General features: G+C 47.9%; 1 protein-coding gene and 1 non-coding gene across 3 annotated transcripts in view; both read left to right on the top strand.

The window, feature by feature from the left end:
• Window positions 1-17084, top strand: part of DSP (desmoplakin) — a 43793-nt gene extending 26709 nt beyond the window's left edge. The window contains exons 13-24 of one of the 2 annotated variants that reach the window (XM_027523977.1): window positions 214-340; window positions 1112-1313; window positions 1694-1920; window positions 2602-2768; window positions 3200-3338; window positions 4299-4492; window positions 6098-6260; window positions 7384-7467; window positions 8041-8148; window positions 8746-8844; window positions 9839-12133; window positions 13108-17084. In XM_027523977.1, the coding sequence (XP_027379778.1) occupies window positions 214-340; window positions 1112-1313; window positions 1694-1920; window positions 2602-2768; window positions 3200-3338; window positions 4299-4492; window positions 6098-6260; window positions 7384-7467; window positions 8041-8148; window positions 8746-8844; window positions 9839-12133; window positions 13108-16368 (7066 nt within the window). In that variant the 3' untranslated portion in view covers window positions 16369-17084. The remainder of the gene's footprint in view (window positions 1-213; window positions 341-1111; window positions 1314-1693; window positions 1921-2601; window positions 2769-3199; window positions 3339-4298; window positions 4493-6097; window positions 6261-7383; window positions 7468-8040; window positions 8149-8745; window positions 8845-9838; window positions 12134-13107) is intronic. The other variant, XM_027523978.1, reaches the window with a different exon arrangement.
• On the top strand, window positions 7524-7625 carry LOC113882316. Its single transcript, XR_003508333.1, has one exon. It is a non-coding gene; the product is annotated as a U6 spliceosomal RNA (small nuclear RNA).
• Window positions 17085-17380: the final 296 nt, after the last annotated feature.

Here is a 17380-nt window from a genome sequence, read left to right as displayed (position 1 = left end):
CAGGGATCAAGCCTGAGTCTGCTGCATTGCGGGTGGATCCTTCGCCGCTGGGCCTCCGGGGAAGTCCTTACTGAAATGCTGATGTTTTGCAGATACCCACGTGCCCGTTGCTCTCTTACTTCTCCTTTGAGCTCTCTGTGCCATGGGGCCAGGTCTCCCCTTCGGGATGAACTTGGAGAACCAGGCCCGCATGTTTTCCCTTGTGCCTCCTAGGATCGAGCAGTACTACGAAGCCATCCTGGCCCTGTGGAACCAGCTCTACATCAACATGAAGAGCCTGGTGTCCTGGCACTACTGCATGATCGATATCGAGAAGATCAAGGCCATGACCATCGCCAAGGTAGGTCCTCAGGACCCACTCGCTGCCCAGAGGGGCTGCCCAGCCACTCCCCGCACTGCAGTTTCTACCAGACAAACCTAGCTGTGCAGCTGATGCTTTTGGGGTCAGCAAAAGAGTCGGCTGAGCCTTCCTTAGAGGTTCTAGTTCATCCAACACAGATGGGAGGAATGGCACCGGGCTGCTTACCAGAGGACTAATTAAAGTTACCCAACAAGCCAGACGTGCCTGTGGCAAAGGCATGTGGTCCTGTGATCCTCTGGGTCCCCTTCTCCCTAATAGACATAATGGATAATGAGGTCATAATTATTGACTGGATAGCACAGAAGTAAATGGTAGGGTAGGAGTCTTGGAATCCAAAGCACTAGCTACCCTAGACCGGTAGTTTTCAGATTGTGGTCCAAGAACCTCAGGGGGAGAGGTCCTCCAAGAGGACAGGGTGGACGGCAGGGAGGGTAAGTCTGGGGGCTCCCCTTCACTCTTCTTAGAGCAGCTTTGCTGTGATCCACTTGACTCTTGGGGTTTCTGAGTCCTGTTTCCTTTGAAGAAGAAAATCTCATAGGAAGAAAAAAATTGACAACTCGCTGCTGTGGTTCTCAGGAGCAAGGTCTAAATCCTCAAAGACCTCTTCTGTCTTAATGGGTCCTTGAGGGGCGAGGCCTCAGGCCACTACCCTCCACCCCCCACCGCCCCCAGCATGCTGCGTTTCCCAGCAGACTCCCCTTGGCCACTGTGTGGGGCCTCCAGAAACACCTCTGCCGGGTTTATTTCCAGCTGAAAACCATGCGGCAGGAAGACTACATGAAGACCATCTCTGACCTCGAGCTACATTACCAAGAGTTCATCAGGAATAGCCAGGGCTCGGAGATGTTCGGAGACGATGACAAGCGGAAGATGCAGACCCAGTTCACAGATGCCCAGAAGCACTACCAGACCCTGGTCATACAGCTGCCCGGCCACCCCCAGCACCAGACAGGTTGGTTTGGAGCCCTCTCTCTTTGCAGCCACCATACGTGCAGTTTTCGAAAGAAAGGACATAGTTTGCCTTAGTTTTGGAATCACTTCTTTGAAAGATCACATTTCAAAAGTCATTTCGGTTGGAGGAGAATGGATACATGTATATGTATGGCTAAGTTCCTTTGCTGTTCACCTGAAGCTATTAATTATCACAACATTGTTAATCGACTGTACCCCAATACACAATAAAAAGTTCAAAAAGAAAGAAAAAGATGCTAAGTTTTCAGAACCCAATCCAAGGGAGTAGCAACACTCTCATGCAGCCTAGCTGTTTTCTTGAGGCCTCGCACCCTTCTTGCCGGGAATTCTCTGATTTTTGTGGTCCTAACATTTTTACAGTAACCACGACTGAAATCACTCACCTTGGGACCTGCCAAGACGTCAACCACAATAAAGTAATTGAAACCAACAGAGAAAATGACAAGCAAGAAGCGTGGATGTTGATAGAGCTCCAGAAGATACGCCGGCAGATGGAGCTCTGTGAGAGCAGGATGGCCCTGAAGAACATCCTTCTGGCAGATCAGGGGTCTTCCCACCACATCACAGTGAAAATAAACGAGCTCAAGGTAGGCGCTCGTTATTATTTTGCTTGATTCCAGGTATATTTATATTTAACTGAGAACTAATGGAAAAAACCTCCTGGTTTAAACATTTTTAGGCTTGAAAACCTTCGTTTTCAATAAAAGGCTTCTGGCCCGACTTCCTTTTTCCTTTCCCATGCTTCCACATTTGTTGAACAATACCAGGTTGGGGATTAAACTGTCTTTGCTGTTAGATGATGCGTTGCTGAATCAGGCTGTGTGTTCCTCCTTTTCTGCAATATAGTACTTTGTAGATTTCCTAAGTTTTCACAAGCATGAATTTGGCTTCTGCCCGAGACAGCGTATGATGTGGGTTAGACAGGTAGAGTGATATTCTTTGCAAACAGGAAATGGACGTGGAGAGATTTGGTTGGGGGAGTGGGTGTAAGAGCCGTGGAGCTGGGACTGCAGCCCAGGTGCTTCGGCGTCAGCCTCAGTCGTTCCTTCTGCTCAGCCAGGCCTGGGCACAGCATTGGAATGTCTGAGGTGTACTTTCTAAGGAAGAGGGTTGATTGACCCAACAGAGGCTGGTAAGGCCTCCCTGATGAAGGACAGGAAGGGTCAACTCTCTCTTGAATCATTCACATTTTGTGGGCTTTTTGAGGGCAAGAATGATGGTGATAGGCATACAGCTAAATCAAAGGCACTTTCCTTCTTTCTGGACAGAGCGTACAGAATGATGCTCAAGCCATTGCTCAAGTTCTCAACCAGCTGAAGGACATGCTAGCCAACTTCAGAGGTTCGGAAAAATATTGCTATTTGCAGAATGAGGTATTTGGATTGTTTCAGAAACTGGAAAATATCAACGGCGTGACGGACGGCTACTTAAATAGGTAAACACGACTGACACTGACCTCAGATACTCGGCTTTTCTCAAGCTTCATCTTGTGAGACTGCATTTGCTTTATGTGCTGGTTGCTGGAGCCGTTGCCTGTGGTTTGTCTTTTCATGAGGGACTCACATTTTCTGTGCTTCTGGGAGAGGATCCTCCAGCCTAGGGCGCCAGTCCCACTGTTCTGAACTCCGGTGTCTCTTCTAACCAAGGCAGCCTCTTCAGGCCAGAGCTTAGAATTCTTCCATTAATGCAAAGTGGTGTTCTGAATCATGAAAGTGGGGGGAAAAGCAATGCATCGCTGCGCTGCTTCTAAAATAAGCAAAATCAATTTTTCTCTGCTTTAACATCGTTCCCTTTTATGAAGAGTGGCAAGAGCCAAAGTCTAATTGTGTCATCGGCAATTTTATCTGCCTCTTTGGCTCCTGACAGCTTGTGTGCTGTGAGAGCCCTCCTGCAGGCCATTCTCCAGACAGAAGACATGTTGAAGGTTTATGAGGCCAGACTTACGGAAGAGGAGACCGTGTGCCTGGATCTGGATAAAGTGGAGGCTTACCGCTGTGGACTCAAGGTAATAAGAGGAGTTTTAACAGCGGCCCAGTTTATTTTGGAAAAAATGCAGGAATACTCAGTCCCCAGTGATAAAGCTTTGCTATGTCTTCATGACTTTTGAGGATTACTGGATTTTGTTGGCCACATGTGGTTGACATCAGCTGTTATCCCCAGAACGCTGTTGTCCAGAGCACGTTGGCAGGACCTACCTGAGAAGGTCATTTGTAGTGAGATTAGCCTAGTTAAGTCTAATTAAGCTGGTACTGTAGTACTGGGATGGGCTTCCCCAACGCCTCAGCGGTAAAGAATCTGCCCGCAGTGCAAGAGCCACAGGAGACTCAGGTTTGATCCCTGGGTTGAGAAGATCCCTGGAGAAGGAAATGGCAACCCACTCCAGAATTCTTGCTGGGAAGTTTCATGGACAGAGGAGCCTGGCGAGCTACAGTCCCTGGGGTCATAAAGAGTGGAGCATGACTTAGCAGCTGAGCCTAGTATGGTAGCACTTTTCAGAGCCTGAGATATGATATTAAATATATTAATCACAGTGTCCGACTCTGTGATCCCGTGGACTGTAGCCCACCAGGCTCCTCTGTCCACGGGATTTCCCAGGCAAGGATATTGGAGTGGGTTGCCATTTCCTTCTTCAGGGGATCTTCCCAACCCAGGATCAAACGTGTATCTCTTGCATCTCCTGCATTGGCTGGCAGATTCTTTAACGCTGTGCCACCTGGGAAGCCCAAATATATTAACAGATTTTATAATTTTCCAGGAATGGAGTGGAGTGTGATATATAGCATTCCTTAAACTGATTTACACATCAATTTTTTTTCAAATTCTTTTTTTTTTTCTTGAGTTAGCACAAGAACTAGGTCATTAGCACAAATATTAGGAAACACAGTCTTTAAAGATATTTTCCTTGCAGTGTAGCATCAAGTTGGAATGAGGTTAATTAGTACTTTTTTTTTTTTTGCTGTGACAGAAAATTAAAAATGACTTGAACTTGAAGAAGTCCTTGTTGGCCACCATGAAGACTGAACTGCAGAAGGCCCAGCAGATCCACTCCCAGACTTCACAGCAGTATCCACTGTATGACCTGGACCTGGGCAAGTTCAGCGAAAAGGTCACCCAGCTGACAGATCGCTGGCAGAGAATCGATAAGCAGATAGACTACAGGTGTGCCAGACTCCTCCCACACTTTCTGCCCGTTTGGTTGTTCCCAATATAACGGCACTTGAAGTCATCACTAAAGAAAACAGTGGTTCTGGAGACTGCCCTGGTGGTCCAGAGTTTAAGACTCTGTGCTTCCAGCACAGGGGGTGTAGGTTCGATCCCTGGTTGGGGAACTGAAATCCTGTATGCCCTGTGGCTTGGCCAGAATCTAAAACAAGAGGCCAGTGGTCTTGTTCGTGTGTCAGTTCGGCTTCCTAGGTGCTTTCTTCGCACACTGGCAGCTTTGCTGGGAGTGGAAGAGACCTCAGCCCACTAGCCAGGCTTGAACTCACTTATGTCGGGTACCCTCCAGGCTCACAGGGAAATAAGGGAAGCCGTTGATCACGCTCTGCTGTGCCCCCTAAACTCCTGTTATGACCGTTTGTTAGAAGGAGTAGTGACTCTGAGGGAGCATTCTCCAAAATTTAGTGAAAATTAAATCTTATATTTAATACGAAAGAAATGCCTTACTGCAAATGAGGATTTGAAAACAGGTCCTGAAAACAGCTCCTAGAAACATCTCTACTGATATATAATTCACACGCCATGCAATTCACCTTCAATTCACAACTGAAAGTATACAATTCAGTTGTTTTTAGTAAGTTCAGAATGTGTAACCATCACCACATTCTGAGTTTGGAACATTTTCGTCACCCTAAAAAAGAAACCTTGACGACTTCCCTGGTTGTGTAGAGGTTAAGACTCTGCACTTCCACTGAAGGGGGCATGGGTTTGATCCCTGGTCAGGGAACTAAGGGCTTCCCTTGTGGCTCAGCTGGTAAAGAATCTGCCTGCAATGTGGGAGACGTGGGTTCAATCCCTGGGTTGGGAAGATCTCCTGGAAAAGGAAAAGGAAAAGGCTAGCCACTCCAGTATTCTGACCTGGAGAATTCCATGGATTCTGTAGTCCATGGGGTCGCAGAGAGTCAGACACGACTGAGCAACTTTCACTCACTCTTCACTCACACTCATGAGGAACTAAGGTCCCGCATCTGCGTGGCATGGCCAGAAACAAAGCACCTTGTACCCACTGGCACTTTGCCCCGTTTCGTCCCAGCCCTCCAGCCCCAAACAACCACCACTGAACTTGCGTCTCTATAGCTTTGCCTGTTCTGGGTGTTTCGTATAAATGGAAAGATATGATGTGTGGTCCTTTGTGACTGTTGATTTTTTTTTTCATTTAGCATAACATTTCCCAGGTTCACCCATTGGGTAGCTCATGTCAGTACATCACCTCTTTTTCCTGACTGTATAATATTCCATCGTATGGCTAAAGCACATTTTGTTTATTCTTTCATCATTGGATGTATATTTGGGTTGTTCCCAGTTTCTGGCTATCATGTAGTGCTGCTGCACACATTCACATGTTAGCTTTTGTGTGGATGTATGTTTTCTTGAGTGTGTGCCCAGTGGCATTCTGGGTCCTCTGGTAACTCTGTGTTAAATACTTCTGCAGAGCAGCAGCATCGCTATCTGTGGGGTCGCACAGGGTCGGACACGACTGAAGCAACTTAGCAGCAGCAGCAGCGGCAACGCTCTGATAATTTTATTATCTCTTATTTTCACCAGATTATGGGATCTGGAGAAACAAATCAAGCAACTGAGGAATTACCGTGATAACTATCAGACTTTCTGCAAATGGCTCTATGATGCCAAACGCCGCCAGGATAGCTTAGAATCCATGAAGTTTGGAGATTCCAACACGGTCATGAGATTTTTGAATGAGCAGAAGGTATAAGCAGATTTGTCACTGCATAGATTTCACTGGGTATAAGCTGTATCTTCCTCTGGTTTTCATAGCAGTGTTGAGGTTTAAAGTGATAAGTTTTTAAAAAATGTATTTTATTGAAGTATAGTTGGTTTACACTATTGTATTAGTTTCGGCTGTACAGCAAAGTGATTCAGTTATACATAAATATACAGTCTTTCCCATTATGGTTTACTATGAGATATTGAATATAGTTTCCTATGCTATACAGTAGGGCATGTTGTTTTTCCATTCTATGTATAGAAGTCTGCATCTGCTAATCCCAGATTCCCAGCCTCTGTCTCCCACCAGCACACACACTCAGCACTGTCTATGAGTCTATTTTATTTCGTAGATAAGTTCATCTGTGTCATATTTGAGATTGCGCATGTAAGTGACAGTATATGGTGTTTGTCTCTTTTCTTCCTGATGCACTTCACTTGGTAGCGCATGTAAGTGACAGTATATGGTGTTCGTCTCTTTTCTTCCTGACTCACTTCACTTGGTATGAAAATCTCTGGGTCCGTCCATGTTGCTGCAAATGGCATTATTTCATTTGTTTATTTTACGGCCGAGCTACTCCCTTGTGTATATGTACCTTATCTTCCTTATCCATTCGTCTGCTGATGGATATTAGGCTGTTTCCGTTTCCTCGCTATTATAAATAGTGCCCTTATGAACGTAGGGGTGTGTGTATCTTTTCATGAAATGATAGATCTTTAACACCACTAGTCCATTTGGGGAATGCTTAAATAAAGCCCAGAGGAAAAGCAGTTGAGATATTTACAAAGAAATGCAATGATGAACGTAGAAATAATGTTATGTTATAGTAAAGTATCTTTACAGATTGAGTTAACAGGACCAGAAAAGAGTGCTGACTAGATAGTAACCTCTTAGATCATAAGAAGTTGAAGATCTTCCTTCTATTTTCTGAATAGAAAACATACTCATCTCCTGAGGTTTAACTGTGAGACTATGGGGTCAGAACAGGTCTTAAACTGGCGGGGGGAGGGGGGAGACAAATAACAGTAGTTAAAGAATGAAAAAAACATTTATTTTAAAATATGTGTACACTTTAACATTTGTAAATATTTTCTTTTCTGTGTAGAACTTGCACAGTGAGATAAGTGGCAAACGAGACAAATCAGAAGAAGTACAAAAAATTGCTGAACTTTGTGCAAATTCAATTAAGGTATGTTGGTTTCAGAAAGCCTGTTTGTGTTTCATCAAGAATATTATGAACGGTGTTTGCTTTGGCAGCATGTATATTAAAACGGGAATCATACAAAGACGATCAGCCCAGCCCTGTGCAAGGATGACATGCAAATTCATGAAGTGTTCTGTGTTTTTTTATTAAAAAAGAACATTATTGACTACATTATTTTCTGATGTAAGACATCATCTTTCTTTAAAGATGATAAACTTCTTGAGGACAGCAATTATGACTTTTGTGTATTCTCTTCTGAACAAACCATAAACACTTATGATCCATTAGCCTGAAGTCATTATACACTGGCAGTATCTGCGGCAGTGGGCTGGTCTTCATCTTTAGACTGGTGGTGTGGGCAGAGATCTCTGTTTAGCTTATAAAGATGTGCCACTGGTTTAATACTATCATAGGATGCTTGGACACTAGCAGCACGTTATGGCCTTTGGGGTTGGACATCGGAAGTACAGCGTGGTGATTTAAAACTGGAATTGTAGCTGCCAGTGACTCCTTTTAAGTCAGTTACGTATGTTTTTCTGAAACGTCGTTATTCTGCAGGATTATGAACTGCAGCTGGCATCATACACCTCAGGACTGGAAACTCTGCTGAGTATCCCTATCAAGAGAACTGTGATTCAGTCTCCTTCTGGGGTGATTCTGCAAGAGGTAGATAAGTTATTACCTCTCTCTGAGAGCCTGCCCCTCTGTCTGCATCTTCTTTCTTCCCTGTCCCCTTCCTGTCTTCCCCACTCTCCCTGAATTCATCTCTTGCTATAGGGAGGGTTTCCATTCAAAACGGTTTAATAGGTTATCCTCTCTCTAGTGTAAATCATCAGTATAAGGTGCATTTTAGGAAATGATCAGTGAGAAGTCTGGGTCTATTTATACATTAGACTCTCTGCAGAAACTGGGCTTAAACTCTGGGTTTATTGAGAGAGACATTTAAAAAGTGGAAAATATCTAGTCAATTTCTAAAGACAACTTCTTCTCAAAGATATCAGAGAGCATCCCCCATATCAGAGGGTTTAGGGGGCATACCCTAGAGGGATGAGGATAAAATGCATGGTTTTAGGCCCTTCGTTTTATTGCACTTTATTGTTTTATTGGATTTTGGAATTAGCACAGATGAAAAAAGGAAATTCACTCTCTAAGTTATAATTTCACTATTGGATTGTTTTAGAAACAGAATTGGTCAGCTTGCATAGGACTTCTTTTGAAAGCAATGTCATTGACCGGTCCTTGCGTATGTATCTTTCCTCCAAGGCTGCAGATATGCATGCTCGGTACATAGAGCTTCTTACAAGGTCTGGAGACTATTACAGATTCTTAAGTGAGATGCTGAAGAGTTTGGAAGATCTGAAGGTAATCTACTCACTTTATTTCCACGGACGATGGAAAAGAAAATAGAATGGAACTTAATTACTACTGCCTTGTTGGGGTTTTTAACTTTTTCTTTTGCATTGGGGTACAGCCGATTAGCAAACAGTCTTGTGATAGTTTCACGTGAGCGGTGAAGGGACTCAGCCGTACGTATACACGTACCTTTTCTCCCCCAAGGCCTCCTCCCTTCCCGGATGCCGCCTAACACGGAGCAGAGTTCCATGTGCTGTACAGCAGGTCCTTGTTGGTTATCCATTTTAAAAATAGCAGTGTGTACATGCCCATTTTTTTTTTCCACTGCCTCATCTTAACATGGATATTCCTTGGTGAAACTGTATTTCCTCTAAATAGTATAATACAGTTCGTTCATAAATCAGGTATCAGTCCTGTTCTCCAGTTCACTGCAAGAAGTGGGCTGAGGTCATATTTTCAAAATTATAGCTATTGTACTTTGCCAAGACCCCCAGGAATTTCATTTAACGTTTGGTCAAGGAATTAGCTTTATTTCTTTGTGTTAAATTAAGACGAACACCCAGGACTCGCTGGATTTGAATTTTTCACGTCAGGTGATTGTTGAATTTACTTCTCATTTCTAACGCTCGTGCTGAGTTTATATGGAAACTTACTTTATGCCTGGAAATTAAGGACAGTAATTTAGGAAATCATAAGCTTTTGGTCTTGAAAGAAATTCCTTCATTTGTAGATATTGAAGGAAGCCGAAACTCAGAGGATAGGTCCCTTACTAAGATCATGTAAGCGCCCGATGGAAGAATGACGAGAGTAGGGATTTCTGGGATGTTTTGCCTCCTAGCTTTTGCCTTGTATCACGCTTTATGTGCTTGTTTGTGTGTGCGTGTGTAGTTGTGTACCAAGAAGTGAAGAAAGCACATGGGTCTGCTGGGGAGGAAGTACTGCTTCTTTCTTACGATGTCGGGGTATGTTTCTTTCAACACCCTCTCTGATTTCCCTTCCACAGCTGAAAAATACCAAGATCGAAGTTCTGGAAGAGGAGCTCAGGCTGGCCCGAGACGCCAACTCGGAGAACTGCAATAAGAACAAATTCCTGGATCAGAACCTGCAGAAATACCAGGCGGAGTGTTCCCAGTTCAAAGCTAAGCTCGTGAGCCTGGAGGAGCTGAAGAGACAGGCCGAGCTGGACGGCAAGTCGGCCAAGCAAAACCTAGACAAGTGCTACGGGCAGATCAAAGAACTCAACGAGAAGATCACCCGGCTGACGTACGAGATCGAGGATGAGAAGCGCAGGAGAAAGGCCGTGGAGGACAGGTTTGACCAGCAGAAGAGCGACTACGACCAGCTGCAGAAAGCACGGCAGAACGAGAAGGAGAGCCTCGGCTGGCAGAAGATGGAGTCTGAGAAGGCCATCAAGGAGAAGGAGTTCGAGATAGAGAGGTTGAGAGTGCTGCTGCAAGAGGAGGGTGCCCGGAAGAGAGAATATGAGAATGAGCTGGCAAAGGTAAGAAACCACTATAATGAGGAGATGAGTAATTTAAGGAACAAGTATGAAACAGAGATTAACATCACCAAGACTACCATCAAAGAGATATCCATGCAGAAAGAGGATGATTCCAAAAACCTCCGCAACCAGCTCGATAGACTCTCGAGGGAGAACCGAGATCTGAAGGAGGAGATCGTCCGTCTCAACGACAGCATCCTGCAGACCACGGAGCAGCGGAGGCGGGCCGAGGAGGACGCCCTGCAGCAGAAGGCCTGTGGCTCCGAGATGCTGCAGAAGAAGCAGCACCTGGAGATAGAGCTGAAGCAGGTTATCCAGCAGCGCTCCGAGGACAACGCCAGGCACAAGCAGTCCCTGGAGGAGGCGGCCAAGACCATCCAGGACAAAAACAAGGAGATCGAAAGACTCAAAACTGAGTTCCAGGAGGAGGCCAAGCGCCGCTGGGAATATGAAAACGAACTGGCTAAGGTCAGGGCCAATTATGACGAGGAAATCATCAGCTTAAAGAACCAGTTCGAGACGGAGATCAACATCACCAAGACGACCATCCACCAGCTCACCCTGCAAAAGGAAGAGGACACCAGCGGCTACCGGGCCCAGATAGACACCCTCACCAGGGAAAACCGGAGCCTCTCGGAAGAAGTCAAGAGGCTGAAGAACACTCTGGCCCAGAACACGGAGACCCTCAGGAGGGTCGAAGAGAACGTCCAGCAGCAGAAGGCCACCGGCTTGGAGATGTCGCAGCGGAAACAGCAGCTGGAGGTTGAGCTGAGGCAGGTGACGCAGATGCGGACGGAAGAGAGTGCCAGGTACAAGCAGTCTCTGGACGATGCCGCCAAGACGATCCAGGACAAAAACAAGGAGATCGACAGGTTGAAGCAGCTGATCGAGACGGAAGCCAGCCAGAGGAAGTGCCTGGAGGATGAAAACGCCAGGCTGCAGAGGGCGCAGGGCGAGCTGCAGAAAGCTCACAGCAGCGCCACGGAGACCATCAGCAAGCTGAAGGTGCAAGAACAGGAGCTGCTGCGCCTGAGGCTGGACTATGAGCGGGTGTCCCAGGAGAGGACTGTCCGGGACCAGGACATCGCCCGCTTCCAGACCTCCCTGAAGGAGCTGCAGCTGCAGAAACAGAAGGCAGAGGAGGAGTTGGCCAGGCTGAAGAGGGCAGCCTCCGAGGACTCCTCTAAGAGGAAGAAGCTGGAGGAGGAGCTGGAGGGCATGCGGAGGACCCTGAAGGAGCAGGCGATCAAGGTCACCAGCCTGACCCAGCAGCTGGAGCAGGCGTCCATCGTGAAGAAGCGGAGTGAGGACGAGCTGCGGCAGCAGCGGGACACGCTGGACGGCCACCTGCGGGAGAAACAGAGGACCCAGGACGAGCTGCGGAGGCTGGCCTCTGAGGTTGAGGCCCTGCGGCGTCAGCTGCTGCAGGAGCAGGAGAGCGTCAGGCAGGCGCAGACGCGCAACGAGCACTTCCAGAAGGCCATCGAGGACAAGAGCCGCAGCCTGAACGAGAGCAAGATCGAGATCGAGCGGCTGCAGTCACTGACCGAGAGCCTCACCAAGGAGCACCTGATGCTGGAGGAGGAGCTCCGCCAGCTCCGGCTGGAGTACGACGACCTCCAGCGGGGCCGCAGCGAGGCCGACCACGACAAGAACGCCACCATCGCGGAGCTCCGGAACCAGCTGCAGATCAGCAACAACCGCACGCTGGAGCTGCAGGGCCTGATTAACGATTTACAGAGAGAGAGGGAAAACTTGAGACAGGAAATTGAGAGATTCCAAAAGCAGGCCTTAGAGGTATTCACAAATATTTGATCGCCGCTTGTTGCCGCTTCACTAATCCCCTCCGCGGACCTCTCCGCCGGGCTGGAGCCTTGCAGCCCTCTCACGTTTTCTCTTTGCTGCTGTCTGTCCTCATCGGACTCGTGGTGGAGTGATTGTGGTGCGGTTGGCCCCTCTCTTCTCTCACCGGCGTTCTCTGTGTAACCCACGCTGGCTCCACCTTTAGAACCTTCCACCGGGTGTAAGACCTGATATCTCTTCCTCTTGATGTTCCACTCTGTTTTCTAGAAGACGGCGGCTCTTACTTTGTGAGCTGCGACCTGCGTTTGTAGTTAAAATCTTCCTAAATAAAAGCCACGTTAAAGGGCTTTTTCAGCCATGTTAAATTGCACGCTTTCTGCACAGTTTTTAAATCACTCTTTCTTGCTTGCTTTTCATGATTTTTTCTGCATGCATTAGTCTATGCTCTTTTCATCCTAGCCCTAATATGTTTCTTTTTGTTTGGCTTTTCTTTTAACCCCTAATTTTAACACTTCTTTAACTTCTAACATGTTTGACTTCTGTAAACAATATTTGTGTGGGGCTGGGGGTGGGGGTGTGGATGAGTCCATAGATTTGTATAGCTTTATTAAACACGTCAGTATAGCTGTAACAGGTGGCATGTAGGTACAGCCGGTGTGATAACCTGGAAAAAAATTTGCATATTTGTTCAAACCATAATTACTATTAAGAGTAAACCAGGTATACAACTGCTCGTATCTCCTATGGAAAAGTATAGTAAGTATAGAAGCCATTTATCAAAGTGGCAATGTATATGTACAGATTTTCTTTTTCCCACGAACTTGTAAGATAAAATAACAGTACAACTAAGGAAAGAGGGAAAGGGCAAATAAGTAACTATATGTTGTACAAATAACAGGAAAAGAGGTCCTATGATATGATGACACCATTATTTTTTTTTTTTCCATTTCTTTCTTTTTGCATTTTAGGCATCTAATAGGATTCAGGAATCCAAGAATCAGTGCACTCAGGTCGTGCAGGAGAGGGAGAGCCTCCTGGTGAAAATCAAAGTCCTGGAACAAGACAAGGCCAGGCTGCAGAGGCTGGAGGAGGAGCTGAGTCGCGCCAAGACGACTCTGGAAGCGGAAAGCAGGCTGAAGCAGCGCCTGGAGTGTGAGAAACAGCAGATCCAGAATGACCTGAACCAGTGGAAGACGCAGTACTCCCGCAAGGAGGAGGCCATCAGGAAGATCGAGTCAGAGCGAGAGAAGAGCGAGAGAGAGAAGAACAGCCTTCGGAGCGAGATTGAAAGGCTGCAGGCGGAGATCAAGCGGATCGAGGAGAGGTGCCGGCGGAAGCTGGAGGACTCCAGCCGGGAGACGCAGTCCCAGCTGGAGACGGAGCGCTGTCGGCTGCAGAGGGAGATCGACAGGCTCAAGCAGCGCCCCTATGGGTCCCACCGTGAGACCCAGACCGAGTACGAGTGGTCCGTGGACTCCTCCAAGCTGGTGTTCGACGGGCTGAGGAAGAAGGTGACGGCCATGCAGCTGTACGAGTGCCAGCTGATCGACAAGGCAACCCTGGACAAGCTGCTGAAGGGGAAGAAGTCCGTGGAGGAAGTTGCTTCTGAGATCCAACCTTTCCTCCGGGGAGCGGGAGCCATCGCTGGGGCGTCCGCTTCCCCGAAGGAAAAGTACTCCTTGGTGGAGGCCAAGAGAAAGAAGTTGATCACCCCAGAATCCACAGTCATGCTCCTGGAAGCCCAGGCAGCCACGGGTGGTATAATCGACCCCCACAGGAACGAGAAGCTGACGGTGGACAGTGCCATCGCGCGGGACCTCATCGACTTCGATGACCGCCAGCAGATATATACGGCGGAGAAAGCCATCACTGGCTTCGATGACCCATTTTCCGGCAAGACCGTGTCTGTGTCAGAGGCCATCAAGAAAAATCTGATTGATCGAGAGACCGGAATGCGTCTGCTGGAAGCCCAGATTGCTTCGGGGGGCGTGGTGGACCCCGTGAACAGCGTCTTTTTGCCGAAAGATGTGGCCTTGGCCCGCGGGCTGATTGACAGAGATCTGTATCGTTCCCTGAACGACCCCCGGGATAGTCAGAAGAACTTCGTGGATCCAGTCACCAAAAAGAAGGTCAGTTACATGCAGCTGAGGGAGAGGTGCAGAATTGAACCGCACACTGGGCTGCTCCTGCTGTCAGTACAGAAAAGAAGTATGTCCTTCCAAGGAATCAGACAGCCCGTGACCGTCTCTGAGCTGGTCGACTCTGGTATATTGAGACCGTCCACTGTCAATGAACTGGAGTCGGGTCAGATTTCTTATGACGAGGTTGGTGAGAGAATTAAGGACTTCCTCCAGGGTTCAAGCTGCATCGCGGGCATCTACAACGAGACCACGAAACAGAAGCTTGGCATCTACGAGGCCATGAAAATTGGCTTGGTCCGCCCCGGCACCGCCCTGGAGCTGCTGGAAGCACAGGCAGCAACTGGCTTCATTGTGGATCCCGTGAGCAACTTGAGGTTACCAGTGGAAGAAGCCTACAAACGGGGCCTGGTGGGCATCGAGTTCAAGGAGAAGCTCCTGTCTGCGGAACGAGCCGTCACCGGGTACAATGACCCTGAGACAGGAAACATCATCTCCTTGTTCCAAGCCATGAACAAAGAGCTCATTGAAAAGGGCCATGGCATCCGCCTGCTGGAAGCGCAGATTGCAACCGGCGGGATCATCGACCCGAAGGAGAGCCATCGCCTGCCTGTCGACATCGCCTACAAGAGGGGCTACTTCAATGAGGAGCTCAGTGAGATTCTCTCAGATCCGAGTGATGATACCAAAGGCTTCTTTGACCCGAACACTGAAGAAAACCTTACATATCTGCAGCTGAAAGAAAGGTGCATCAAAGACGAAGAAACTGGCCTGTGTCTCCTTCCCCTGAAAGAGAAGAAGAAACAGGTGCAGACGTCCCAGAAGAACACCCTCAGGAAGCGCAGAGTGGTCATCGTGGACCCGGAAACCAACAAGGAGATGTCTGTGCAGGAGGCCTACAAGAAGGGCCTCATAGACTACGACACCTTCAAAGAACTGTGTGAGCAGGAGTGCGAGTGGGAGGAAATAACCATCACTGGCTCGGACGGCTCCACTCGGGTGGTCCTGGTGGACAGGAAGACGGGCAGTCAGTACGACATCCAAGACACTATCGACAAGGGCCTCATTGACAGGAAGTTCTTCGAGCAGTACCGGTCCGGCAGCCTCAGCCTCACTCAGTTCGCAGATATGATCTCCTTGAAGAACGGCGTGGGTGGTGGCGTGGGCGGCATCGTGGGCGGTGGCAGCAGCACCGGGGGTGGCCTCAGCGATGATGTCTTTGGCAGCTCCCGACAGGAGACCGTCAGTAAGATCTCCACCATCTCCAGCATCAGGAATTTAACTATCAGGAGCAGCTCCCTATCTGAGCCCCTGGAAGAGTCCAGCCCCATCGCAGCCATCTTTGACACGGAAAACCTGGAGAAGATCTCCATTTCGGAAGGGATAGAGCGGGGCATCGTTGACAGCATCAGCGGGCAGCGGCTTTTGGAGGCTCAGGCCTGCACGGGCGGCATCATCCACCCGACCACGGGCCAGAAGCTGTCTCTCCAGGATGCAGTCTCCCAGGGCCTGATTGACCAGGATATGGCCACCAGGCTGAAGCCCGCTCAGAAAGCCTTCATTGGCTTTGAAGGAGTGAAGGGCAAGAAGAAGATGTCGGCGGCAGAGGCGGTGAAGGAAAAGTGGCTTCCCTATGAGGCCGGCCAGCGCTTCCTGGAGTTCCAGTACCTCACGGGGGGCCTGGTGGACCCCGAAGTACAAGGGAGGATAAGCACGGAGGAAGCCATCAGGAAGGGGTACATCGACGGCCGGGCAGCTCAGAGGCTGCAAGACACCAGCACCTACGGCAAGATCCTGACCTGCCCCAAAACCAAGCTGAAAATTTCCTACAAGGATGCCATCAACCGCTCCATGGTGGAAGACGTCACCGGCCTGCGCCTGCTGGAGGCTGCCTCTGTGTCCTCCAAGGGCTTGCCTAGCCCCTACAACATGTCCTCTGCCCCGGGCTCCCGCTCCGGCTCCCGCTCCGGCTCCCGCTCTGGGTCCCGCTCCGGCTCGCGCAGTGGGTCCCGGAGAGGAAGCTTCGATGCCACAGGGAACTCCTCCTACTCTTACTGCTACTCCTTTAGCAGCAGCTCGATCGGGCACTAGTGGTCAGCAGGAAAGGTGGCTAGACCTCGGCGCTCGTTTATATGGATTTTCACTGTATTCAGTAATAGTAAAAGCAAACCTCGTGCTTGCGGGAGAGTGATAGAAGTTTTTAGGCTTAAGAAAACATAGCCAAGGGGAGGGGGGCGGGAATACACAGCAGAGGCTGTTCTGGCTTTCTATCTTCTTAGCTCATCTGAACTAATGTAATACACTGGATCTAGTATCTATGAAGTAGCGGTAGTTGGTTATAAGGATAGCACAGATTGAATCTAGAGTTTGTTTCCTCTCTTCTGTGTTTAGATTTTTGATCACTGCTTCTTGAACTTCTTCTGGCCAATAATCCAGATTTCTATGCTTGGTGAAGAAAATAAAATTGACCTTATAGTCATCAGTCTGCTTCTCATCTAAATATTTCTATTTTATGTATTAGGAGGAAATTACCCTACCCATCCCCACCCCCCCCCCCAAAAAAGAACCCCTCTGAAACTCAAATGTTTGGAATAAGTCTCCTTGGATTGCATGACCCATGACCCCATATACTCTTCAGTGTACCTGTTTGGTCTGGTATTAGTTTGACTGTACATGCATGATAGTAACAATCTTTGCTTTTCTTCTATCAAAGTTTCCTGTTTATTTTGCTTGTCGTTGTCTACGTACTTTCAAAAGGTGTCTTTATGAAGTTTGCTATTCCAGCAATAAAGTTTTAAATGTTTGAAGTTTTTGCGTTTTGATTTCATGATATGTTCATACACACAAGGGCATTTAGCAGAAGCTTTTTGTTTATTGTAAAATATGCCTAAAACTGTTTACTAAATACCTATTAGGCTCCCCTGGTGGCTCAGGTGGTAAAGAGTCTGCCTGCAATGCAGGAGACCCAGATTCAATATGAAAGACCATTAAAAAGCTGTTTTAGTTCTGAATTTTTGTTAGAAGTTGGTCTTGTGAAGGTAGTTTTTTCAACATTTCTGTACTAGGTAGAGTATCAGAAAGAAGCCTGTGTAGAGGCCAGGTC

Source organism: Bos indicus x Bos taurus, chromosome 23 (genome assembly GCF_003369695.1).
Source record: "Bos indicus x Bos taurus breed Angus x Brahman F1 hybrid chromosome 23, Bos_hybrid_MaternalHap_v2.0, whole genome shotgun sequence".
Classification (NCBI taxonomy): Eukaryota; Metazoa; Chordata; class Mammalia; order Artiodactyla; family Bovidae; genus Bos; species Bos indicus x Bos taurus.
The sequence above is the reverse complement of the archived record's forward strand: the minus strand, read 5'-3'. Positions and strand labels throughout refer to the sequence as shown.